Source organism: Megascapheus bottae, chromosome 23 (genome assembly GCF_031878675.1).
Source record: "Megascapheus bottae isolate mThoBot1 chromosome 23, mThoBot2.hap1, whole genome shotgun sequence".
Classification (NCBI taxonomy): Eukaryota; Metazoa; Chordata; class Mammalia; order Rodentia; family Geomyidae; genus Megascapheus; species Megascapheus bottae.
In genome coordinates, this window is record NC_143531.1 from 4403780 (window position 1) to 4431594 (window position 27815).

At 41.0% G+C, this 27815-nt stretch overlaps 1 protein-coding gene across 1 annotated transcript; it reads left to right on the forward strand.

The window, feature by feature from the left end:
- On the forward strand, nt 1–25157 carry LOC150047235 (rho GTPase-activating protein 20-like). Its single transcript, XM_090356639.1, has 18 exons — nt 1–127; nt 1029–1198; nt 1870–2019; nt 4638–4679; nt 6216–6297; nt 7685–7854; nt 8302–8448; nt 9075–9116; nt 9874–9955; nt 13012–13089; nt 15821–15887; nt 16371–16553; nt 17869–18047; nt 19912–20073; nt 22268–22377; nt 23042–23231; nt 24249–24330; nt 24976–25157. Exons 1-18 carry the CDS (start codon nt 41–43, stop codon nt 25002–25004), a joined length of 2052 nt encoding a protein of 683 aa, XP_090212765.1. The 5' UTR covers nt 1–40; the 3' UTR covers nt 25005–25157.
- The last annotated feature ends 2658 nt before the right edge of the window (nt 25158–27815 follow it).

The following is a 27815-nucleotide window of genomic DNA, read 5'->3' on the forward strand; positions in this document are numbered from 1 at the left end:
TGCAGGCAGTTGGCTTCAGTTCTCAGCTGGAGCCTCAGTCATGTCTGCTGTCCAGAGCTACAAAATGGATGAAGACATGTGTTCACCGCAACTACAACACTTTCCATGCGCAGCTTTCCTGCACAAGGTAGTGTGTGATCACACTTGTCCTAGGAAACTCCTAGAGAGTGGCCCTGCAAAGTCTCTGTCTTCTTTCTCCTGACCTTCCTGAACTGACTCTGACCAGCCCTGTTTCTGAAAAGCTACCCCTATCCGCAGTGCTGTGAGTCGTGGGTGAGGACAGTTGTCCTCATATTCTCAGAGCAAGGCTCCATGGGAGACAGTGTGAAGGAGGCTATGCAAACACCTGAGCCAGTGAGAAGAGGTGTCTGCGCTCTTCAGTGTAGTTCTCATTCCCTAGGGAGCCACAGCGCGCTGAGCAGAGCCAGAGAGCACTTACTGTACAAACCCAACTACTTCCTCACATTTAGGGACATCTGAGGGGTTCCAAGTATTGCTTGGTGTTCTTTCTCATCTTTGTCCTTGTCCAAAACTGAATATTGATACAATTAGAATAATCTTTCAAGGAGATAGTGATGTCACTTTTCATGCTAGAACCAAAGCAATTTAGAATTACTTCACAGATATTCATATGATGCCATGAAAATACTTTCCTCAAGCATACTAGTGACTTTTGATAAGTTTTCAGTAGTCATCTGCCTAGGCTTGCTCTGACATTTCCCCTGGCTCACCACTCCCTGACAAGATTCCTCTCCTTTCCTCTGACAGAGGCATGAGTTCCTGCCTTTTCCTTTTCCTGAGAGAAGAAAATGTTCAGGCTCTGTTCCTATATCCATCCTCCTTATACATTAAAACACGTGATATAGCTTTTATGTTTGATTTAAAATTCAAAGCACAATGTCCCTGGGTATTACTAACAGAGTCAGGTTTGGGGTTGGGAGAACCACGTGTGACACTCTGTCCCCACTGAATTTGGTGTGAAGCTTTGAAGCATGAATGGACACTCACTGTGTGTCATTGGTATGCAGCAGGAAAGCCATCTTCCTGAGGATGATGCTCAGAAGGACAGTCCTGTGTCCCCAGAGGTCACTAGCAGAGCCCTGCTCATCCACAGCCCCGTGCAAATGAGAAGAGGCTGGAGAAGGAGGAAGCGGCACCTCTTCCTGTTCAGTGATGTGCTGCTGGTGTCTAACACCAAGTATGTATTCTCCACACGCTCTCCAGCTCAGCGCCAAACGCATTGTCACTAGCAAATTGTCTTTAAGACAACAGAGATTTTTTTTTAATATTCCTCATTTCCCAGGTGCTCATGCAGGTCCCGTGTTGTCACCTGTAGAGACATAGTCAAGAGTGAAGGAAACCACGTAGCCCAGTGGTCATTCCTGTAGTCCCAGCACTGAGGGTGAAGCAGGACGATCCAGAGTTAGAGTCTAGGCTGCACTACATACAAAGGCCCTCTGTCAAAAGACACGTGAAACAACCAAAGTAATAGGGAAGTGACTGTCCTTATCGCAATTAAATGTAACAGAAAGGAGATATTAGGAGAGTAATCAGTTCAGTTAACCTGAGCCAAACTTCCCAACACGTAAGTAACTAAGAAGCCCAAGCAGCATGAGTAGCTGTAATCCCAGCTACTCAGGAGGCTGAGACCTGAGCCATGTGAGTCACAACCAGCCAGGGCAGGGAAGTCCACAATTCTTAGCTTTATTTACCCTGCCAAAAGCTGGAAATAGAGCAATGGCCCTGTGATCAGGACTAGCCTGGAGGAACAAAGGTCAGAGACGGCACCCAGGCCTCCAGTTCAAACCATATGACTCCCACAAAAGGCAGTGACAAAATAAGAGAGATGCTGTTTAATTCTCTTTGCAGATATAAGAAAAGTTTTAAGATGAAAGATATGATCCCACTGCATATCTTGTCCATGGCTGAATGTGGGGACAAAGTGGAAAGTGGAGGTGGGCGTTCCAAAAAGTCCTTTGTCTTGAGCTGGCCCGGTGAGAAATTCAAGGTGACTTTCCGGTAAGACTGACATCTTCACTCTGTGTGTATCAGGTGCTTATTGAAGGACAAAGCCGCACACACAGCAAAGATGGAAAAGTGAACTCCATCTAGAATTTATTACAAGAAAAAAATGTTGTAATTTGTTTACATCCTAGGCAACTCTCTCATCTTTGACCTTCACAATGACCTTCTATGCACACATTTTTCGACACCAATATGCTCATATGGGTTCCTATTGAGGTGATTGTGGCCAGTGGTTTTCAGTGAGTTTACAGAATCTTTGTGGGGGAGCCTAGTTATGCTAACTGTAGGAGACCAACTGTTACCTATGTGTTGCATCTCAGTAATAGAATTTATTCAGCAAGTATTAGTGAATCCCACAAGTATGTTTTAAAAATGTATTTGACATTCGCAACAATTCCTTGTGAAGATAGATTTGAATTCCATAAATATAACTAGGTCATCAAATAGTAAAGTGCTAGAATTGCTCTGCATATTGCTTCTCTGTAAATAGACTATCTTATTTGGTGGTGTGGGCAATCTGAACTGGGTTTTACTGATTAAATATAAGTGAACTTGTCTAGCAAACCTGAATAGCCTTACACGAAGATGGATAACGGACTCAGGCAGATTGAAACTGGTGAATGCACAAGGAAGTGTAACGTGTTTCATCTATGGTCTCAGAACCACACCTCTTATTTGGACTTGTTTTATACAACCGGGAGCATCCTGTGCTGGCAGTTCACCTTTCCTCCTGCAAAGACCTCACACAACCTCATGAGTTTGAGATAAATAAGAAAAATAGTTGGAAATATCCATTTATTAATTCTCTAGTGAATGCATTTTGGAAAAAATTTCTTATCAAAAATAACTGGGAAGATAGAGATGTATATATCAGACTCTGGTTATATCAGACTCCCTGTTAGATGTATATATCAGACTCCCTGTTAGATTTCTCTGAAGCTTCTCAGTTCTGAGTGCTTAGTGGGGACTTCAGGCTGCAGATTAAAGGAAGATGATGAAATTGGGAGAAAGAAAAAGGAGACCTTCCCTAGAAACTAATCAACTAATCTTTGGGTAGAAGTAAAATATAGCTATTAGATCCTCATAAACTATATTTCTTCTAAAGCACTGCTCACCCTCCTTGTTCGTTGGCAGATGGCTATTACTATGTTTCTGCAACATGGCCTCAGTAAATAGACATTCTGTGTATATATGGAGGCAGGTTGGGGTCCATCTAAGACAGTCTTCTCTCTCCTAATGAAACACTTATAGGACAGTGTAGGATGGGAAATTAGAAGTGTTTTTTGATGAGAATAAAAAATAACAGTGAATAAAGTCAAATGTTTTATAAGGAAATAAACATTCAATTTCTGCATGCCCCAGTGATTCCCTCATGGTGGACACACACACACACACAATATGTACAAAGGTTGCCTTTCAATGTTTTCAGAGGATGGAAGTATAACAATACAAGGTGATGGTGACAGAGACAGAATATTGTAAATATCCCTTTACTAATGGTGATTTTTATTTTTATGGATATATAATTTAACAAGTTTGTAAAGACCTACAATGTAGAAAATCTTATTTTAATCTGTAAACATTTGAGAATTTAAAATGTACAGTGAAATAGCAAAGGAGATATTGATGGGGAGGAAGTTATCAATCTTAGCATTCATCATTAACAACTTAGTGTGATGTTGTCTGTTCTTCATGACAATGACTAGAAAGTTTCCTAGGAAATAACACAACACATCACAGTACTGAAATCTCAATAAGAAAATGAAACACTGCAATTTTTCATGTTTTAAATTGTTTTGTCAGTCCTTGGGCTTGAACTCAGGGCCTGAACATTGTCCTTGGGCTTTTCCCAAGACTAGCGCTCTACCATTTGAGCCACAGCACCACTTCCAGCTTTTTTCTATGTATGTGGTACTGAGGAATTTAACCTAGGTCTTCAGGCATGCTAGGTGAGCACTCTACCACTAGGCCATGCTCCTGGCTGGGATGTTTTCAATTTTTATTGCAAACTTTCATCCTTTTGAATTGGATTGAAATATTTCATCCAAAAGACAACCTTATAATAGTTAATATAACATTATTTTCACTTTTGAAGAGAATATCTGGCCAGTCAAGTTTCATCCCTGTGCTCAGGTGGTTTGTACCACACAGTAGAAAATAAGCTTCTCCCTGTAAATCCAATTCCTTTTCCATGGTAAAGTTTAATTCAAGTCACAGTGAGATCACCAGTCAAGTTCAATGTCATAGCAAACCCCAGTTATGAGTGAAGTCTTAATTCTGCTCATATTCACATTGATACTAATGGGCTGCTCATCTTTTTTTTTATTATTATTTTTAAGGATGGACTTAAAATCATAGCATGATGGGGCCAGGAGTTTGGCCTAGTGGTAGAGTGCTTGCCTAATATACACGAAGACCGGGGTTCAATTCCTTGGTACCACATGCATAGAAAAAAGACAGAAGTGGTGCTGAGGCTCAAGTGGTAGAGTTCTAGCCTTGAGAAAATCCAAGGACAGTACTCAGACCCTGAGGTTTAGCCTAAGACTGGCAAAAAAAAATCATAGCATGAATGTGAAATGTCGTATAATATTGTCTTTCCTTTTAAATTGCAGTTCTTCAGAACTAAAAGAAAGATGGTACTCCTTACTTCAAAGGTATTTTCCAAGTATTCATACTTAATTTTTTACTGTTAGTGAATGAATCAAAGTCTTTACAAGCCAATGTGCCCAATCCATTCTCCCCAGTTGAATAGAAATCATTTATTTTGGCTCCTGTTATAAGAATGCGTCCTTAAACATTTTTTAAGACATTCAGGTAGTAATCGCTCAGATCACCTTAACTTCAACTAATAGACCTGAGTGAATATTTTCTAAACAATATATGTGAGACACCAGTCCTTGTCATCCTGGCTACTGAGGAGGCTGAGATCTGAGGATTGTGGTCCATACAAGCCTAGGCAAGAAGGGTTAAGATTCTCATTTCCAAGAAACTCAACATGAAAGTGAAAATTTGGGTCAAATAATAGTAATTAGCCTCGAGCTAAAAATTTTAGTGTCAGTTTTCCAGTCCAAAATTCAAGCTCCATGACCCAGAATATATGTGTGTGTTTGTGTGTATATGTGTAAATGTATATATACACATATGTATGTATATATGTTACTCAAAGCAATTGTGCTTCTACCAGTGTGCAGGAAGGTAACAGCCTTCCCATTCAGATAGCAGTTTTTTTGAAAGATTTCATTAACACTGATTTTTATATCATATTTCAAAAGTCATGTTTAACAAACAAGTATTCAAGAAAGGAATCTCTACATGCAATCACTGGCACGTGGATTTTAGAACATAATTAAAATTAACCTGAGGGCTTGTATGTCATAGATACATATCAATCTAAATAAGATTATGTCTCTAGAGTATATATCCCATCATAAATTTTTATGTCTATGTAGTTACATTTATATCTTCAAGACCATGTTCATAACCTTGTGTACCCGAATGTTGAGTACTGTTTGGATTTAATATCCACATATCACGGATACCATGCACCTTTTGTCCCTTTGGTCTTGACTTATATCACGCAACATGATTTGCTCTAGTTTCATCCACTCAGATAGCAACTATTTTTTTGCCAGTCCTGGGCTTGAGTTTAGGGCCTGAGGAGTGTCCTTGGACTTTCTGAAGGCTAGAGCTCTACCACTTGAGCCTCAGCACCACTTCCGGCTTTTTTCTATGTATGTGGTACCGAGGAATTGAACCTGGGTCTTTGTGCATGCTAGACAAGCACTCTATCACTAGGCAAACACCAGGCCCCAGATAGCAATTTTTAAACAAACAATAAACCTGCTTCCCAAATGTTATTTCCTTGGGCTACCTCCTGTGTTCTGGATCTCATATTATTTTTCTTTTTTTAAATTTTTATTGTATTTAATAAAAGGGTTACATGATATTTGCCAGATAGAAGGTGCATTAATTCACATACACTGATACCCTTTCACATGTCTTGGTACCCATTACCCTCTTCCCCACCCCCCCACCCGTCTTGGTTTTCCCTCCTTCCCTATCAAATTTAAAATAACCAAATACAAATAAATTCAATATATCAGATAACAAAGTGAGATACTGTAACATCTGTATTTTCAAACTACTGCCTAATTCTTTTTGCTCTTTTGCATTATTATTGAACTTCTCAGGTATATCAACATTCACAAAGAGAAAGAACTGCAAAATATTGCATTGCAGACCTGTGCCAATGATTTCCAGAAGGGTGGTACTGTAAGTATTTTTAAGAATAAATAGGGAATATCAGGTTCCTTACGTAGGCAGGAGAGGACACTGCATAGTCCTGTGTACAGAAACACATGCTTGTCGCTGCCTGATCCATTTCCATGGTGACATTGTTTAAATATAGAATTTACTAGGTCACCTGCGCACCAGTGAATCACATTTGTAATTCTTGCTGCTTAGAATGCCAGATAATGAGGATCTTGGTTTGAATCTAGTCCAGGCAGCTAAGTCCATAAGATTCTTATCTCCAAAACTACTCATAAAAAAGCCAGAAGTTGTACTGTGGCTCCATTGGGAAAGTGCTAGCCTTGAGCAAAAGAACTTCTGAGACAGCATCCTGACCCAGAGATTAAGGGAAACAAAAAATTTGTTAGGTCATCTTTGCATTAAAAATTTACCATAATTTTTACTGTACAGACTTTATATTCGCAGAAGAGGCATAAGCTTGCCTCCATGGCAAATACTTTGGGGTTGTCTCTGAAAATGCCAACTAGAAAAGGTTTTAACAGATTCCATAGAATTTCTTTCACCTGGAGAAACATAGCGCTACTTACAAATGAGTAGTAAATCACAGTCAAACTTTATAGAATTTCTTTCACCTGGAGAAACATAGCGCTACTTACAAATGAGTAGTAAATCACAGTCAAACTTTATAGAATTTCTTTCACCTGGAGAAACATAGCGCTACTTACAAATGAGTAGTAAATCACAGTCAAACTTTATAGAATTTCTTTCACCTGGAGAAACACAGCACTACTTACAAATGAGTAGTAAATCACAGTCAAACTTTATATTTAGCGACTTCGTAAAGAATGACTTGTTGATTCCTTGACTTTCTCTCTCTCTCCCTCGCCCTCCCTCTCTCCTAAAGAATTTGAATATTGCTATAGATAAGGTTGGGATAACATTGTTAGAATGTTCATTTATGTCATTTTTCATGCTATAAGAAGAGCAAATTGGAATTATCTTTTCATAGATATTCATGCCATTGCATACAATTTTTTTCAAGTTTACCAATAACTTATATGTTAAAAAATACAAAAAAAAAACCACTAGACACTTTTCTGCCTCACCTTGCTCCTTCATTTCACCTATCTCACCACTCCCTTATGAGCCTGCCTCTCCTCTCCTCTAACAGAAGAATGAGCTTCCTGCCTCCTCTTGCCCATCTCCTCAAGTGGTCCCGAGCTCTCTTCCCATATCTGTCTTGCATCCATTTTCCAAATGACCTAGCTTGTCTGCTAGCATTTCAAACCATACCACCAAGTGCCTTAGGAATGAGTTACCAAGGCAAGGTTGAGGAATGGTAGCGTAGTTTGGTATAAGGTTCTGTCCCATATATGGACACTGACTGTGCTGTGGTGTTGGCGTGCAGCAGGGAAGACATCTTCCTCAGGAAGAAACTCACTTGGAGAGACCCGTGACCCCGGAGAACGATGGCAGAGCCCTGCTCATCCATAGCCCGGTGCAAATGCAAATGCGATCCCGGAGGAAGAAGCAGCACCTCTTCCTGTTCACTGACTTATTACTTGTGTCGAACACCAAGTACGTAAGGACTGCACACTCTCCTGCTCACCACAGAATGCACTTTCAGAAGCTAATGGCGTTTACATAGCCCTTCCTTAAAGACAACAGGTGCTTTTGCAATTGTGCTTGCAAGCCAGGATTGGATTCCTGGCTTGTTTCCCAAGTGCTCATGTAGGCTCTATGCTGTGTATCTGTTGAGAATATGGTCAAGAATAAAGAACACCACCACCCATGGTGTCCACTCTGTGGTCACAGCACATAGACATTGATGTTGGAATCAGAGTTCAGATCAAGGTTATGCTACCTATAAAGGCCTTCTTCACTCAACACCCAAATCAAACACCACAATTCTGAATGTGGCAGGTACTCTCTTTTATAAAACAGAAGAGAATAGTTTGGGAGGGCTCTCACCATGACACATTTAAGAAGTAGACTAAGAGAGATGGTGTTTGTTGCTCCTTTTAGGTATAAGAAACGCTTTAAGATGAAATATGTGGTCCCTCTGCGTTCCCTGTGGATGGCTGAATGTGGGGACAACGAGAAAGGAGGGGACCATTCCAGAAAGTCCCTTATGTTGGGCTGGCCCATGCAGAATGTCAAGGCCACCTTTGGGTAAGACGGACTACTGGAACCAGAAAGATTTAGGGAAATAGCAAAGGAGTTATTCTCCATTAACCACTTTGCTATTTCAGCAATCACTAGTAACATACAGAAATCTTGATCATTGTTTTATGTTCATGTAAAGTTAGTTTTCTAGGGCTTAATACAGGAAATTGTATGAGGAAATGACACATTCCAGTTTTTAAAAGTTTTCCTTTATTTTCATTGCAAATTTTGAGTATTCATTCCTGGCTCAAGAATATTCCACCTAAATGACATGTTTCTTCTGTTTGTTTTAATCTGTATGAGTATATTATTTTACTATTTGAATAGCACATGCATTCTGTCAGTTTTATCAAAATGGAATGTGAGGAAGTGCAGACCTGAGACTGGCGTATGGTCAGGTGGCTTGAATCACACAGTGACAGTGATTCCATTCAAATGCACTCCTCTTCTACAAGAGTCTACTTCACATCATAGCAGGTTCTCTGGTAACAGCAGAATTCCATCAACACCCCAGTGAGGTGTAGGATCCATGCTTTGATACCAATGGATTGATATTATTATTGCCTGTACTGACTTCTTAAGATTAAACATGTGAAATGCAGTTTAATATTGTCTACCATTTTCAATTGCAGTTCTTCTGAACAAAAGGAAAAATGGTGCTCTTTCCTACAAAGGTATTACACAAGTAGTTATATTTAATATGTAAAGTTTTCTTTGTTATTGAATGGAGACATCAAAACCAATGCTCACTCATCTTTAACGGACGTTATTTACCTTTGTTGTACTTCTACTAATATCTGTTCTTTCTTTTGAAGACATTTTTATTATAATCTCTAAGTTTTCCTTCACTAAATTGATAGACTTGAACTAACACATTCTTTAAAATATATACATATATATGTGTTTGCATATATATATACATACATATATTAATATAGTATATATGAGGATTGCTGTTTGAAGCCAGTGTGAGCAGGCTAGTCCAGGAGACTCTTATGTCTGGTAACCACCAGAAGTGGAGCAGCGGCTCTATTGGTAGAGCCATAAACACATGGAACATAAAAGCTTAGGAAGAGTGCACAGGCTCTGGATGCAAGCCTCTGTGGGGCACAATCTATATTCCCTTGCTCCATTGAGCTACTCAAAGCACCTGCTGCTTTCAGTGGCCTAGGAAGGCATTGGCCTCCCATCTAGATAGTAACCTTTGAAACACTGGATCTGATTCTTCCCAAACGTCGCTTTTTAGGACTCTCTTCTCTTCTAAATCCTGTCCTATTTTCCTCCAAGGTTATTGCATTACTCAAATAATGATCCATGAGTGTTTCTGAACAACACATTATAGGTTGAAAAGGTATCAACAGTAAAGTTTGGTTTGAAAAATAAGTTGCAGGGTAATAATTGTACTACTTTGGACTTTTTTCACTGAATCAGGTATATTGGCCTTGCCAAAGAGGACGCTGACAACAGCATTCCTCTCCAGATCTTCACCACTGAGGTCAAAAACACTGCTTTGGTAAGTGTCTTTTAGAGTGAAGAGGACATTTCTAATTAGTTGCTCAGGCTGAGAAAGGAAGAGGGATTTTATAAGTTATCGAAGACAAGGAAAATTTCTAAGAACAATGAGAGGAAGAACATTAGGAAAGAAAGAAATTTAGGGATGAGTTTTATTCACTTATGTTTATATTTTTGGATATAAATATGACAGCACATTCCTTCAAGAATGTAGTTGCCATCTAGGAAGATGTCAGTACAAATGTGAAAAAAAATGGTTATCAAACTACACTTTGGTTACCACATGTGGCAGCTGCCTCTACTAATTAATTTTGCTTTTCATTTTTTTCCAGTTCCTCTGAGCCCTACTCTGTTGAACTGTTGAAATTTTTAACTGTCAGAGACAACTGCAATAGTGTCCTAAGGACTTGTGCAGAAAGGGAGGGGAATCGTTCAGTGTAGTGTTTGAACTTTCAGAACCACGCAAGTACTTAAGTAGTACTCTTTCCACTTAAGAAGTGTGTTAGTCCAACTATAAGGAAAGTCCAAACTCCATCAGCTTTTGATAGCATCTTGGTTTCTGAAACATCTTTCATCTGTAATTGGCATTCAGAATGCTGTTGGCATGCCAAACTGTAATGGCATTAAAGACCTGTTAAAACACTTGAGCCCAAATTTATTAACAGAAACTGATGCCACCACCTTTATCTTCTAAATAAAGTCTGCTTTATTTTTATTTTTCAAAAAATATGATAGCAACATGTGTTGGTACAATTACATTATGCTATAATCAATCTTCTTGTATTGGGAATAATTTGGGTTTTTTGCTCACTGTGTCATAGCTGCAATTATTTGAAAATCCCTTTTCAGCATTCATGTCTGAATCTTTCTTAAGGGTAATATATGTGTGTGTGTGTGTGTGTGTGTGTGTGTGTGTGTGTGTGTGTGCATTATTGACTCTAGTGTAAATTGAAGTGCAGGTAGTTGGTTCATGCCTGTCATCAAAGCTACTCAAGAGCTTGAGATCTGAGCACTGGAGTTGAAAGCCAGACTGGAAGGAGTGCCTGCCTTGAATGACAATGCTCAGATAGAAAGCACTGGTCCTGGGTTCAAGCCTGCCTTTAGAAGACAAACTGGGCAGGAGAGAAAAGTCCTCATGAGACTATTTTTTTGAGAGTGGGGTGTTGTGGGACTTGAACTCTGAGTCCAGGCACTGTACCTGAGCTCTTTAGCTCAAGGCTATCACTCTACCACTTGAACCATATAGTGCCATTTGGGTTTTCTGGTGGTTAATTGGAGATGTAAGTCTCTCCCAGACTTTTGTGCCTAGTCTTCCTCTGAACCACAATCCTCAGATCTCAGCCTTCTTAGGAGGATTATAGGTATGAGGCACTGGCATCTTGAGACTCTTCTCTCTACTTAACCCGTCAAAGCCCAGAAGTGGAGCTGTGTCTCAAATTGCTAAAGCATTAGCATTAGATCTCAGAAACAGAGTCCAGGATATGGGTTCAAGTCCCACAAACAACAGCAACAAAAAGGAAGAACATTTAAATGAATTTATTATCATGTATCCATGTATGTGATATATATGTATATATGTACTGGACAATATAAAAAGTTATTCACTTCTTTTAGGTAACATGCATAAGCTTCAAGGGAATTTTTCTTATTAAATATATACAAATTGTCACATTTTTATTGTAAAGAAGTTAATTTTGTCAGTCAGGGATGCTTTCTTCCTGAATTAAACTAGTTTTTATTACTATTTATGTGTGGAGTGATTACATTAATTCCAATATTAGTATTTTTGAAAATCATAAGAAAAGGAAGTTACCAAATATTATACAAAAAAATCAGATTCTCTTCCCCCAATTTTCTGTTCTGGAAACATTTAACCTAAATTTTATATAATTTTTCTCTATAGCTTGCTCTAGGACATGAATACTTATGTCTGTCTGAAGGTCCTTGCCAAATACCATAGTCTTTCATGCTGAAATTTATATATTTCTTAAGAATAATGGTATTCTTTTATGTCTATACAGATTCTTTTTTAAGAAATTTAATTATATGTATTGATCTATTCACATGTATATTGCATATATATGTATTAATTTTTCTATATTACATTAGTACCACATATATGTATCTATATAAGTATACACAAATATAGGTGGATACTCATATATACATCAAGACTAAATTCACCTGAGATGGATAAATCAGGTTGTGTTTACGTCATTCCATTTAATGTCTCTGAAAACACCAATTGTACCTTGCCATGCTGGATAAAATTTAATTGATAACATTGTAGTAGATAGTACAGCCTTCATGATGATGACAAAACAGATCAGATAATAGTACCCTGGTTTACACTGGGCTCTATGTCACACACACTAACATTGAAAGGGGAAAGGAGAAGAATGAAACATGTCCCCACTCTTGAAATGATCTGGTTCTAGATGGCTGGCTGGAGTCAAGGAGGCTGGGCAGGTCTCATGTGGGAAAACACACACTTGTTTCTCCCAATAGGCACTGTGCTTAGAGAAAAATCTGTTAGGTCACATCTACTTGTTAAAATTCAGCTTTGCTGATGTCTTAATTTCCTGATGTAAAGATTATAGATGCATGTCATTCCTTCTCAAGAGCCAGGTATCTGTCAATAGATTCATCCATGCTTGTGGGTCAGGACTGTGGTGCCATGTCTTATCTGAAAAGGTCCTTATTTTACCTTGCCTCATGAAAGATATTATCACTGATTCTTAGGGTTTTTCAATTTTTTTTGTTCCTTTTCACAGTATTCCATGACCTTTTGTTTGCCATACACTCTAGTGTTTAGTCAGCTGTCATTCAACTTTGACCACTGTGGACTCGTTTTAATGTGAAAACTGAAAATCTTTTTCCATGCTTCCTTTTATACAAATAAATAAAGATAAAGCTCAACTCAAAGCTTTGTGCCTTATACAGATGTTTAAATACTAGAAAACAAAATTTGTTTGAGAATCAAAGGGAATAATTTGGCAATAACTATATGATGATACTATATGATGATACATATTTGTTTCCTTATGTCTTTTATAGCCAATAACCGTAATAGCAAGACACTCAGATACAGTGAACGATGTGATCAGGAAGTCACTGTCGAGTTTAAAAATAACTGTAAGTCCACATGTAGGATATTGTTAAATTAGAAACCAACTTCCTGTTGGAGATTTATAGATACAGTTATACTCATGTGGATATTGGTATACTAATATCATAGGATTACTGACAATGACACAGTGATGTCATAGGTTTCCTCTCTCCCCGGCCTCAACGTTCATAAGCTGATGGCAGCTGGACATTAGATGAATCTATAGGTGGGTTCCTACAAGGATTTTCTTAATCTCATGCCAACTGTCAATGAATACACAAGGAAGTTGAGATATACTGATGAAACTTCTAATGTCACATATTTCTGTTGTATATACATAGTTTGTCTATGATGAATCTAGTTTAAGCATCTGAGTAAGAAAGGTTCAGGACAGGGACCAGTGCTTCACGCCTGTGAGTAACTTGGGAAACAGAGATCTGAGGTTCAGGTTTCAAAGCTAGCCTTGGAAAGAAAATCCATGAGATTTTCATCTCGAATTAATGATGCAAAAACCAAAAATAGAACTGTGGCTCAAGAGGTAGACATCTAGCCTTGTGCATCAAAGTTCAAGGACATGCAAGACCTGGCATTGATACACAAAACACATTTCAGTCTTCTCTACTGGTCAGCCCTTTCTAGATCTTCTTTTTTGTTTTCTTCTTTCCCTTACTTAATCTAATTATCACTAGTAAGTCAATGAAAAGAGTGTATTTGGTTACATATATATGTCAGTCTGGGCCTGGTGGCTCTCCCTGAGCTCTTTGGCTCAAGGCTAGATCTCTACCACTGAGCCTCAGCTCCACTTCCAGTTTTCTGGTAGTTAATTTGAGATAAGAGTTTCATGGTCATTTGTTCCATGGGCAGGAAGGCAAATGGATGGACCCAGTTCCATCTTGATTCTTAGTTATTAATTGTGTTGCTAGTAGCTGGGTTTGAACTCTGGGCCTCATGCATGCTCACTGTGTGGGGGCAGTTGATATTCTGCTACGTTCATTCCAGTGGGCCCCAGGGTAAAGGGCTGGTTGGAGATGTAGACTCCTGGCTTATATTGTAGGAAAGTCCTCTGGATTTTAGACTCCCAAGTAACACAAGATTTACTGCCACAAGCCTCTTCAACATGGCATCCATCTTATCTTATATTTAATGTCATTTCCTCTAGCATTTAAAGGAGTCTATAAATGATGATAGAATGTATTTTGATAGAGTACATGAGCGAATATCATGATTGGTCATTCAATCAGACAAAGACATCCACACCAGTCAAGAGTTCATTGAATAATCAGAACAATAGTGAATAAAAGAAGTATTTTGACAGCATGATAGTGTCTATAGATTTCCTTCTGTCTATGACAAGTTCTTGGTGTTCTGACATGATTTCTAAGACAGAAGTTTAAATCTACCTGTGATATTCCAGATACTTAACAACTCAAGCCACTAGAATTCTGGCATAAGAATGCTAGAATTTCTGTTGCTGTTGGGGTTCATAATACTTTATCAGAAGGTTGATTTTACATGTACCAGTTAACCGAGGAGTCTCTGTATTGTCTTATACCGAGTAGCATTAATTTTCTTTCTATCAGGAACAAGTCCCTCTTGGAATAGACCTAGTGTCTCAGGGGCAGAGATTCAACACAATCACTGATTTATACCATACATGCAATTCATTTTCAGTTGTTTAAATACTTAGTCACATCAGACAAGAAAAGATTTCTCTTGAATAAAGGATACTGATGTTTGGATTCAATAATTTTCCAGGATGAATGGATTGTAAGAAATGATTCTAATGTTTGCCTTTGAACAAATCAATTTATTTGGTCTTTATAATAACAAGGCAATTGGAACTGATTGTGAGAGAGAGAGAGAGAGAGAGAGAGAGACAGAGAGTGAGGAAGAGAGAGAGAGTGAGAAAGAGAGAGAGAGTATGTGTAAAAGGGACAGGGAGAGAGAGGGTGGGGGGAAGAGTTGGAGGATCCAAACTCTGCAAAAATCCTAAGGACAATGCCAGACTTTGAAATCAAGAATGAACACTATTGTGATACATCTCACCCAATGCAAACTCAATGTGAGCCTTATTTCTGGTATAGGTGCTCCATGTTTTTTCACATAATTAAAGGCCTTTTTCATAAGTTTTGGTTGTTCCAAGTATGGTTTCCAGCAGGGTCAGGCCATTGGTCAGATAAATATTTTCTGCTTTTGGCATGCTTCCTAGGTTCCAGTCTCCATATCCCTTCTCTCTGGAATAGAGCTCAGAGATGAAAGCCAACAGCTGGCTTCCATCGACCCTACCCGGAAGGCCTGAAGCTGCTGAGCTCACAATACCTGCTAAGTCTGACTTCACTCAGGCATAGTGTTGGTTGAGCCTCAGATTCTGATCAACAGGTTGTCACAGGAGAACACGAGATGGAAAGCAACACCATCCTCCAAAGACTTTTGAGAATGTTCAACCCCAACAGGAGTCTTGCACTGGTGTGGATTGCTCAGTGAGGGCTGGGGTCCCTCAGAATGTGGGGGAGGTGTACCCTATGGTCCAGCATCCGTGGTCCATCAGGAGACACATGGCTGCCATCTTGGGAAGCCACTGCAAGCTGGGAGGAGGCAAGGGTTAGTCAAAACTGAGGGCCACTCCATGTATGGAATGGCGAGTGTACTGACCCACAGGCTTTCCTGGTTTCAAGCCCAGCTGTACTGACATGTGTCCTTGGTGTGTGTGTCTACTGCAAGAGGCTTTGTGTGACACTCGGTCCTTCTCTCCCTCAGGGCTCTGAGAATGAATACCAGCTGTGGATCGATTCTGGAAAGAGAGAAGAGTCAATTGCCCTCCTTGGTAAAAGTCAGGGGAAACGTAAAATGGGAGGGGATTGGTTCAAAGTTGGTCTTATAATCTCAAATATAGATTTGTTTAGTGTGATGTTTAATATTACTAAAAGTAAAAATGTATTGTAATATTAAATCATATACTCAATAAATGCTTACAGATACTTGATCTTTGAATGGTGGTGGTATCAACTCATCATTTGATAAATTTTCTTTTGAGGATAAAAATAGGTAGTTGTTGGGTTGATTATTTTTCACTAGAACTCTAGCTTTCTTGGGTGACATTGATCAAGATACATTGTCTAAATTGATTTGGTGGCGGGTAGCTCCTGTATACAACTACTTAAAACAAACAGGAAATTCTGATGAAATAGAATGCTTTTGATTAGAAAAAAAAGACATTTTCCCATGAAGTGAAAGCATACTGGAAATTCATTGTTCTATCTGGGTTCACATTCTAATGAAAGTCCTCTGCTGCCTTTTGGCCCCATAGGGCATGAAAATCCCTATGTGATTAAAATGAGCCAGCTTGGAGTGACTGAATTCCTTCCAAGAGGACCAAGCACTCATGAAATGCACAATCTCCACAGTCCTGTCCTGGAGCACTGGAACCCCCCCGTGGGTTTCCGGTTCGTTCTGAAGCCAAGGCAGCCAGCCAATGGCAAGCAACCTAACAGTGAGTGCTTTCCCACCCCACAGGGGCCTTCCATTCCTCACACCTCACCTCTGTGGTTACATAGTGCTCTAGCTTCTGTACAATCACCTCCACGATCTCTCAAAGCACTTGATATACCCACAGAATTTATTTAAATAAATGTAAGCAAGACTCACTCTGCAATCCCATCTACTCAGGAGGCCAAGATCCCAGGATCTTGGTTTAAAGTCATCCTGGGAAAGAAATGTCATGAGTCTTATCTCTGAAGAGCCATGTAAAGACAGAGATAGAAGTGTGGCTCAGAGGTAAAATACTATCCTTGAGAAGACAGCTCAGGAACAGAGGCTGAATCCTAAAACCACAACTAGAATGTGGGAAGAAAATAGAAACAAGAGGTTTATCTTTGTGATTATTGTGCTTAACATCATATGTGAAGCTATTTCTTCTCTTCTTATGGTTTAGCTCATGTTACTACATCTGACTATGTTGCTTGGTATATTGTGTATAGGTTTATTTGGTTATTTGAAATAGGGAAGGGAAAACGAAAAACATGATCAGAAAGGGTGGGAGGGGGAAGAAAACTGGGAGAAAAACATGGGAAAGGGTAACAGTTTTCAAGAAGTAATGTACCCATTACCTGACAAATGTGACTGTACGCCCTGTATACATCATCTCAATGATAAACTACAATAACTAAATTAAAAACTTTTTGAAAAAAATATATGTCACAATCTCAAAAGATTTGGGAGAAATTTGTATGTAGATAGAAGTCTGGAATAGAGTTTAATCCTTAGTGAGGTCTAGAAATGTGACTGGAGTCTCCCATAAGGAAAACAGTTACCTTTTTCCAGCAAAAAGTTGATTTTGTTGTGAATGGCAAGACTAGGGGAAGGGAGCAGAGATGGTGCAAGTTACCCCTCGACTTTCATCCGTGAGGCGGTGTATCATGATGGCAAATCACCTGATGCAGAAACTGGTCAGTCACACATTGAGAAATCCAAACAGAAAGGGAATTTCTCTGAACATTTTGATTTTAAAATTCTACATGGATGTTTGCTTTGCCTTTCAGAAGGGAAAGACACACGTGGCAAACAGACATAAGCTCAGGAAATTTGCAATGTTAGGCACTCCATGGTCCAGTGAAGATGGCCACACTAATCAGAAAGCTAAACTGAATGTGTTCAGACTCCTAGGACTAATGGATCCTCCACTGACCTGGGGAGAGGCTCTATCAATAGTGGAGGGAATTGAGCCATTACAGAATGTGGAACCCACGACACACAAGTTCAGTTTCTGGAAACTTTAACTGATCCTTATAAATCTGTTCCTTCTTTAGATTCAGAGCAGAAAAGAGAAGGAAGGGGAAGAGCCTTCCTCAACTGGCTTTTTGGGCGGCAGTCCAACATAGCCAAAGAGAACCTCCCTGGAAAATCTGCATCTCCAAAGGCAGGACTGCTCTTTGGGGTTTCCCTGCAGGCTGCTTGTCAGGATGGCAAACTGCCCTCTGCTGTTCTGGTAGGTCCCAGTTTGGTCTCTGCTGCCCTCCTGAGGAGAGGACACTCCTGAGTGTGGACGGCAGGGGTGGAAGTGTGGTCAGGGAGCCCCAGGTCCACTTCAGCAGGGCAGCAGCCAACTCTGAGTTTGGGTGTTTGGGTGGAGAAGCTAGGTTATTCTACCTCAAGGCATCCATGGGTCACAATGTGCAATCACCTGGGTCCAGCACTACAGGAAATGATTCTCTTCAGTCTGGGACTGGAGCAGCAAGGACCATGTGTCCTGCTCATGCCTTCAGTGCTGGGCTCTGTGCTCCAAGTCCGCCTCCTTCTTGATCCCTTCCAGCTTCACCCTTCCAACTTGTCAATGGCTCAGGTAGCAAACCTAGACTTTCAGCAGATACTACCCAATCTAGTGATTTAAACATATCAGCCATGATCCTGCTTTGATTTGGTTGTTTGAAAAAGAACCTTCAACCTGTAGAATAGATTAATCTCTAAATAGCGAGACAGAGTATCATTTGAAATCCATGCAGATTGGTGGAGCTGTTTGTAAGTGGTAGAGAAACCAAGTAAGAGTAGTTCACACTTGTAATCCTAACTCCTGAAACATCTAATATCTGAGATCTGAGATTGCAGCTACACAGACAGCACAGACAGGAATGTTCATGAGACTCTTTCTTCGATTATTGAAAAGCCAGAGGCTGAACTTTTGCTCACGTTTCAGAGCACTTGCCTTGTGCATCAAAGGTCACTGACAGGACTCAAGGCCTGAGATCAATGCTTCAGACCCTGCAAACACACACAAACACACACACACACACACACACACACACACATTCCTAATTTACTATGTTTTGTGGGGGTGAATGTAATGAATGAGTGTCTAGCATCTCTGCAGTTACTACTACATGGTGGGAATTTCCCCTCGAATATCGCAGAGACTGACATGGACTCACTGAGTACAGAGAACATTTAGGAATACACAGGATTTCCATCGTTTGCAAAAGTAATCGAAATTCTAAAAATGGACATATTATAAAGTAAATAAATTACTGTAATGCTAGTTCTGGGGAACATTGTAGGCTGCTCAAGATTGAAAAATTCACTAGATTCCTCTCCCCAAATATCCAGTAAACAGCAGGGAGAATGGTTTAGCTCCACAGACAGAAAGGCAGTGCACATCAAGTAGATTAAACTTCAGTATGTGAGAGGAAAGGAAGGAAGGGAGGGAGGGAGGAAGGAAGAAGAAAGGAAGGTCAGGGGAAGAGCAAAAAGAGGGAAAAGGGAGGGAGTCAAGGAAGGAGGAGGGTATGGAAAGGCAGGGAAAGGAAACGCTCTCCCCCATTCTGCACCATGCCCAAGTTCACACTGCAGGCGCCTGACACTGTCCACTCCTGGGATCAAGGAACAGGAAGACAGAAGTAAAGAAAAGCAAGCTCACTGCGATGAATACAAGCAGGGAAACTTCATGGAGGAAATAGGTCTGAATGTGTTCTAAACAAGCTAGCAACTACAGAACGTATAAAAGGGAAAATTTCTTAAATTGAGGGAGAAGCTAACATTCTATTGAGCAGTGAGGGAAGCCTTCCTTAAGGAGGAGGGTTGAGCCAGCAGAAGCTGCAAGCAGTAAAATAGAAGGTCAAAGGGTCATCGCACTACAGGACAAATCACATTCAGTGGTCCCATGTTTCTGAGTCTAATGCTAGAAAAAATGGAGGAGAATAAGACACATTTCAAACAACAAAGCACAGTGGGGAATGAGCTTGGCTAGCTTGAGCACAGCAACCTTGCACATTCTGGCCTCCAATTTCAAGTCTTATTTATTGGTGCTCTGGGCCGGTGGACTTGAAGGACCCAGGCTTCTTTCGTCCTCTTCCACACAGGATATGATTTCCTTCCTCAGTCAGGAGGGGGAACTCACTGAGGGCATCTTCAGAAAGTCAGGCGGCGTCAAAGCCTACAGAGCACTCAAAGAAAAACTCATCTCCGGAGCCCCAGTGGACCTGCGCCAGGAATCTGTGTTTGTGGTGGCATCTGTGTTAAAGGTAGGACACAGCCCACATCCCCCAGGGAGGCAGCCTCACTCTGAGGCCACAGGGCTGCACTGCCAGCACCACAGATACCCAAGAATGACGACAGGCATCACAGATCTGAAGCCTGGGAAATGGTTTCTTTTGTACCATCCGGTATGTTTACTTATGGATTTATAGGCACATTCTAGCTGTCACAAATGAGGGAAACAATGCTGCCTATATTTCTGGAATATTTCCCTTAATCATTTTTTCTACGTCTATTCATTTCGTCACAAATGGTATTATATCATTATTTCAGATGGATGAGTAGATTTCCATACCACACTCACTTGTTCCATTTTCCCTCTGTATGGCATCTGGGTTGATTCCGGTCCTGTGATAATTTATAAGGCCTGTAGTCCTTTTCCTAGAATGAGATCAAAGGAGGATATTCTTTGGAGAGGATCACAAGGACACAATGATTATGTACATCTGATCACATAAAGTAATTATGCAGATAAAATGCAGGAAATGGAAACATGTGGTTTAGCTTCCTTTGGGCTCTTCTTGTTTTCTTTTCATTAGCCTTGTTTGTCTATCAGATGATAAGGGGTGGGCACCAAAATGGACGGATAAAAAGGGAATCGATGCAGCAGCAGCCATCAGTAGATACGATGTTGAAAATGAACCCTTCAACTTGTAGGTGGCAACTAGAGGGGAAATCTGGGAAAGAGCAGAGAAAGGGTTCACATTGTTCATACAGGAATGTTCTTTTTATCTTCCTTATGTAACTGCAACCTCTTTGTACCTCTTTACAAAAACAATAAAATCTCAAAACCCAAGGATCTGGAAAATGAAAAGGGACATCGCAAAGACAAAATTGTTAAACACAGTATGTGTCCTGTATGTATGTTTACTTTGTCTCCACACCTCAGCTTCTGCTGTCCTCTCACCTGAAACTCCATGCCCAAAAATGACTATGCTAATGAAAATATCAACCCAAACACACACTGATGAATATCAAACGAGCACCCTGCATTTGTCTTCTTCAGTGGAGGCTGAAAACACACATTTTCAAGAAGAAGCTGGGAATGTTTTGACCTAGTTGTGGATGCTTTCCTCCATAACTATGCTGGAAGCTCATCGTGAATACCTTACTGGTGGAACAGGCACGCCACATCTCAGTTCATGTCACCATTTCGGCCCTGAGAGGAAAGATGGGAGTGTCTTCTCCCAGGATTCTCCTCTGGGGCCTTTTGATTCTATCTTTCCTTCTTCTCTCACATCCCACAATTACACTGACCCCAAAACTGTTTCTCATCCATTCTTCAATTAGTAATGTGACTTTTGACATAGCGAATGCAGCCAAATACAGCTGAGCCTGCTGAAAACTCACCTCAGTTTGACAAATGTACATTCGCTTTGAAAGGATACAGGTGATTTACAAGCATCTTGATGTTTCTGGAAGGTAAAATCAGAATAAGGAAAGAATTTTAAAAACACACACTGCAGTTTGTGAACATGTCTGTGGAAATTCATGTGACAACGACATAAGAACAAGTTCTCCAAATGTTATAATTTGAATTGCAGTAGGTCTTCCTTGGCTAGGCATCAGTCATGGCTAATGTTTACCAGTAAGAATCTATTAGCAGACATAGAAGTAATGAGTGAGTGTTGGCTGCTTAGAACTCACTTCTCAGCTTCTCCCATCTTGTACCTGATGGCACCATGACAAAGGCGTACAGACTTCTGTTAACCCAGTCTGGAGATGTACACATAATCAGAGCTATGTTGAGTGTTCCAATGAGCTGGAAAGAGAGAGTTAACCTAAAAGCAGAGAACCTGGGCTCTTTGATTCCCTCAGTCATGTTCTAGGTACACATGTCAATAGGCCCAAATGAAGATATGAGATTTGCCATCTGCTCAGCAGCAGCATTTAGAACCATGGCATACCCACCTGTAAGTAGCTTCTCCAGGCCAAGTGGAGATGTCCACACACGAGATGAGATGTGTTTTACTTCCCATCACTGCTTCTTTGCTGTTAGGTTCAGGTGCAGAAACTCCAGGCACCTGACTCAGGGGGGCAGACAGTATAGGGTCCCAGGTCTGTGCAGGTCACAGATTCATTTACAGAGATGGAATGGAGGGCCTAAATTCATTCATCCATTCAAGTGTTACGATTACATAGTTTGTCACATGGCAGTAATCCCGCTTTTGTCTCTGGAAGGATTTTCTTCGAAATGTGGAAGGCGGTGTGTTTTCCACTCCCCAGTATGAGACGTGGCTTGGGATCATGGGTGAAGACAAGGATGAGGAGAAAATAACTGCGGCCCAGAGGTAGGATGCACACAACTAGTCTGCTTGGGTAGACGCAAGAACACAACCTTTATAACTCTTAGAAATAGTAGGCGGTGGATTCATTCATTCTGGCTCTAATAGCCAGAACTGTTTGTGAATGATGGCTTTCCAATATTATTTTTATTGAATCTTTCCCATGTATACATAGGAGAGATGTCATTGACAGAGAGACAGCTTTCACTGATATAGCCAGTCAAGAGTTTGGTCTTAGCTTTATCAACCACTTAACTGAGTATAGAAGTGCATGTCTAGATCAAGAATTGATTGTGATTAAAACATCTTGTGTGTATTCTCTCTTGGAATGAGTCTGTACAGAATGAATTTTGGGGCTTCAGCACACAGCAATAGTCGAGGTTGCTGTTTCAAAAATACTTTAAGTTTATCAAGATTTTTGTGAGTACAATGAGAAACAGTATAGGAAGTTTTTAAAGACAGTATTTTGAAATAAGATTTTAATAAACCTTTCCCAAGTGAGAACATACTATTTTCTCATCAAGCAAACATTTTCAGAATAATTTTTATGCTATACTTATCCTTACCATGTTTTTAATTTCTTCAGTCACAAGTACACAAAATATACTGTGGACATTTATAAACTCACACACAAAGTTCCTGACATAAAAGTGCATTCTTTTATATTCAGCCTTTTGGAGATGCTGCCCAAAGCCAACCGACTGCTGCTGAAACATCTGTTTGCGATGTTAAACCATATACAGAAGAATTCATCCCTCAACCTGATGACATCATACAACCTGGCTGTCTGCACAGCCACCAGCTTGATGGCCCCACCCCCTGATGCCAGAGCAGGATTTGATCTTGAACTCATGAGAAAGGTAAAGCCTCTCCTGGCTCCAGCCTGGGAAGCAGAGCTGCTGGCTGGATCTGGAAAGCCGGGATCTGCCTGACAGTCCAGGATTGAAGGACAGGGTTCAATAAGGGCTCACCCTATTTCTCATGAGGTTTATTAAGATGTGCAGCCAGGGGAGAGCAGCAGTGAGGCCTCTTCTCTGTCCCTTCAGTATAGGGGAGTGTAGGTTGACCAAGTCCTAGAGAAGACAATGACAGTGGTAAAATTGAACTTCAACGTGGGAATCCCTCTCCACCAAAGTTCCTCTCCTCTACTCACCATTGTGGATTGTGATGTTGGGTTCCTTTCCAAACTAGTGTCTTACTCTGAAAAGCGGAGATAGGGATCTTTCTCAGAGCTCTGCTCATTTCTAGACGCTTACACATAGAAAGTGGCTTCAAATCACTGGCTGTGGCATCTCTGCACACATGGACATGAGTACTCATTGTACTCATTCAGAGAAAGATTTCTGCCATTTTCCACATGAGTCAGATTCTCTTTAGTCAAACAGAGTAGCAGATTTATTAACCTGGACTGACAAAGTAGATTGGGAAACAGAGGCACAGAGGGAAGAGTAAGGGAAGGTAGTCTCTCAATTTTTTTCCAATCTTACCTCTTTATCTACCTAACTAAAATCCACTGCCCCAGCCTCGTGAACATTACCTCCTAACAGGACTCACTCAAAGATAAGAATTTATCTGTGCTGCTTTGAAGGGAGTCTATCATATAAACTAGTGCATATTTCTCATTCACTATACAAAGGAGAACCTAGTCAAATAGGTTCAACATTTGTTCTGTAAACACCCATTAGCGCTTTTTAATTTGTAAAATTAAAAGCATTAGTGACTTTGTAAAACAAAATCCACACATACTTTCAATATAAATTCTGATTTTCTCTCCAGATACCTGAATACACTGCATTTGCTCTAAGATTCATATACCTTAGATGACCCTTAACTGCCAAATAACAAGAGAACTCTCTGGGTCTCCTTTTGTGTTACAGGTTGCATTGGTGCAGTTTTTGATTGAGAATACTCCCCAAATCTTTACGAAGGACTTTCCTCCTCTCTGGGAGGAGAGCTCAGGTATTATGGAAGTGTGAGGGGACCTCAGGCAGTAGGAACAACTTAAAGAGTTGAGCTGCTATTGTGGAGAACAAGCAGGGAGGCTGCCCCAAGCTTGGAAGATGCTTTAGGCAATGGCTAACACAGAAGGTTCTGTCCTGAGGGGAATGGCACAGGCCAGAGCTCATCTCCTGCTCTTCTCAAAGCTTATCACAGATCAGGGTACATGATGTAGCATGTACTGAGACCAAAGCCAGGACAGGAGGCCTCTGTTTGCAAAGAGCTGTAGTGCAGATTCACACTTAATCTCTAAAATTCACAGGGGATCCTGTCAAAATCTAAGGATTACTACCAAAGTTAGTGCTTGTAAAATTATTTTACAAATGAAAGGAGCTTAGTAGAGCTCCTTAGCAAATTCACCTCACATTCTTTAAAACTAGCTAATGATACCTGTCTCCCCATAATCCTTGCACAGATTGGAGCTTAACCACTTAACCCTAGGACTTACATCACTTATTTCCATTTATGTCCCTTCAGGCTTTTATAGCAATAATTCTATTGCTTTGGGGAGGTCTGTAGATGATTTCTATTCATCAGCATTTGAGTTGAGGTCTGACTTTGGATGAATTATAGCCTGAATTCTTTTCTGTTCCTGTTTCTTTCTAGGCAGTGACAATGACACTGCAGCTGAATGAGCCCCTCTTGAGGCCAGCTCCCTTCATCTGGGCTTCCCAATTCCTCTTCTCAAAATTTTCCAAACCAAATCAGACCCTGGCCCCATCTTTTTCCTTATCCTCATAGTATATTAAGTTTTTTTGTTAAACTCATATTATTTTGTATTGTAGTATTTTTTAATAAAATGAAATGAATCCATAATTCAGTGTCCTGGCCAGTCCTGTTACTCATCATCTCCCATATTTAAACTCTGGCGGAGGCTCCCCTGTGCACCAGTTCCAGAATCACTAGTGACAATCATGGCCTTGCATCTGCTGGGCCCTTCCAGGGGGGTCCGAGCTCTTGTCCTTGTGCTGGCATTGTTGGGGGTCCACATATCCCACCAGGAGCTGAGCCTTTATGTGGAGGAAGGCTGCTTTCCCAGAAGAGATTTGGCAAAGATTTTCAAGCTTTTGCTGTGTTCATATGAGTTTAGGCATAGGCAAGAGTCACACAACCATGCCGGGAGTCCACCTGGAGAATGAATACAAAGGGATACAAGACAAGGAGAACATTCTAAGACACAACTGTGCTCATCATTATGTAGGACTATTGCAATTAACAGTTCCGATAAGAAAAGTCAAGCAGTATCCCCACCACATGTCCTGTATTTCTGTTTTCTTTCTTGAGTTCAATCTTCAGAGAGACTTTTAATAGGGATATGTTCAGATATATGTTAATTAAGCTTTTCCAATAGTAGATTTTGTTAGGAAACTGGGTCATGCATGTTAGGAAAGATCAAGTGGACGAGAGGAGAGAAGAAGTCAGGAACCTCAGCAAAGCAGACAGGCTTTGACCATGGCTGCAGAGGGACTTGCATGTAACCCGGAGCAGGGTGGGGGAGAGAAAGAGTAGGGCGTGCGTGGGGGAGTTAAGTTTTTACACCTTCCGTGGTGAGACTCTTCTTCTTTGGAATTTCTTTGTCCTGTCTTGTTGGGGATTCATGGTGCCAACTGTGCAGGTTCTGTGGTGGGGTATCTTCCTGATGCCAGTGTCGTGCACATCCCCATGAGGTCAGGGGTGGAGAGGACCCAGAGGTGGGGGGAGTTCAACATAGAGTCATGAGAACAAAGAAGAGTCCCATCATTTGAGCCCCTTTACTGCTATAAAAGTAGAGGGATGTCGTGGTCTTCTCTAGCTACTTCCTACTGACATTGGGGTGCTGAAGGGTCATGGAGGCTGGGGTGTCCAGGGTCCAGGTCTGCACTGGGCGGGCTGGACAGTGTGAGTGAAGGCCTGGCTGGCCTGGAGTAGTGGAGGCCTTGTAAGTGAAGGAGGCCAGTGGATGTGAAGCCCTGGATGGTCTTCACAGTTGGTGGTGAGTGAGGGCTGTTATCCTGGTAAAGAGAAACTGTGGAAAAACAAAGCTAGAAAAAAATAAGGCCAAGAGGGAAGGTTAGCAGTTGAGTGATAAAGGTTCTAATAGAGGGGTGGCTGTGGAGACACTGGGACTGGGATCTCCACCATTGTGTCCCCTGGCCTGAATCCCAAAGTGCTGACGCCTTCCTGTCTAAAGGCACAAAGTCTCTCCTGAGCAGCCCTGAGTCAAGCCCATCCATCCTGGAGGATAGTGGGGGAGCCCCAAGAACATTAGGGAGATCTCCAGATGAGCAGAGCCTCTTCTCTGGGGCTCAGGAAGAGTGTGGGCTGGTTGATAGGAGTGACAAAGGAGAATACACTGGTCACAAGCCAGAAAAGTCTCATGGGCAGTACAACCCCGGGTGTGGCCCATTACAGGGAAGGACTTTCCATAGAACTGGACTGGAGGCAGGAAGGGAGGGTCTAGGGTTTCTGATGACTGGGTCGAGAAGAACATGGTGGACTGGTTAAGAATAACACCCAGGGAGGTGGGAGTGTGAATTAGAGTTAGAGTGCTTCCCTAATATACATGAAGCCCAGGGTTTGATTCCTGGGTACCACATACAAAGGACATGGTTCAAGTGGTAGATCCCTGGGCCTTGAGAAGGCCCAAGGACAGTGACCAGCCTAGGAGGGCCTGACCACAAGCCTAATAACCTGATTTGGGGGCTTTCAGTGCTCATCCCTATACATTAAAAGTCTATATTAAACAAACAGCCACAGGCATTTTTGAAGCATTCAATTTTCAATGAGCATGGTTATGATAACGTGTACCACCATTTAGTGCTATATTAAACAGGAAATATGTCATGTGTATTATTTTTACAATGTAAAACATCTTTTTTTTTTTTGCCAGTCTTGGGCTTGAGCTCAGGGCCTGAGCACTGTCCTTGGACTTTCTCAAGGCTAGAGCTCTACCACTTGAGCCTCAGCACCACTTCTGACTTTTTTTCTTCTATGTATGTGGTTACGAGGAATCGAACCCGGGTCTTCATGCATGCTAGGCAAGCACTTTAACCACTAGGCCAAACTCCCGGCCCCTGTAAAACATCTTTAAAGTTATCTCAAAGAGATGCTTAAGAGGTTGAAAGAGGCTCGGGAGTTTAGTCTAGCAGTAGAGTGCCTGCCTAGCAAACACAAAGACCCGGGTTCAATTCCTCGGTACCACATACATAGAAAAGGCCAGAAATTCTATTCTGGCTCAAGTGATAGAGCTCTATCCTTGAGAAAGCCCAAGGACAGCGCTCAGGCCCTGAGTTCAAGCCTCAAGACTGGCAAAAAAAAAAGATGAAGTTGAAAGAAAGGAGCCAATCAGGAAAGGAGAAGGTGTGTCACCATGACAGTTGGGGCATGAGCCTTAGAACCATGACATCACAGAGAGAAGAACTTCCAGCGCTCAGACTCCAGGCAGTTGGCTTCAGTTCCAGCTGGAG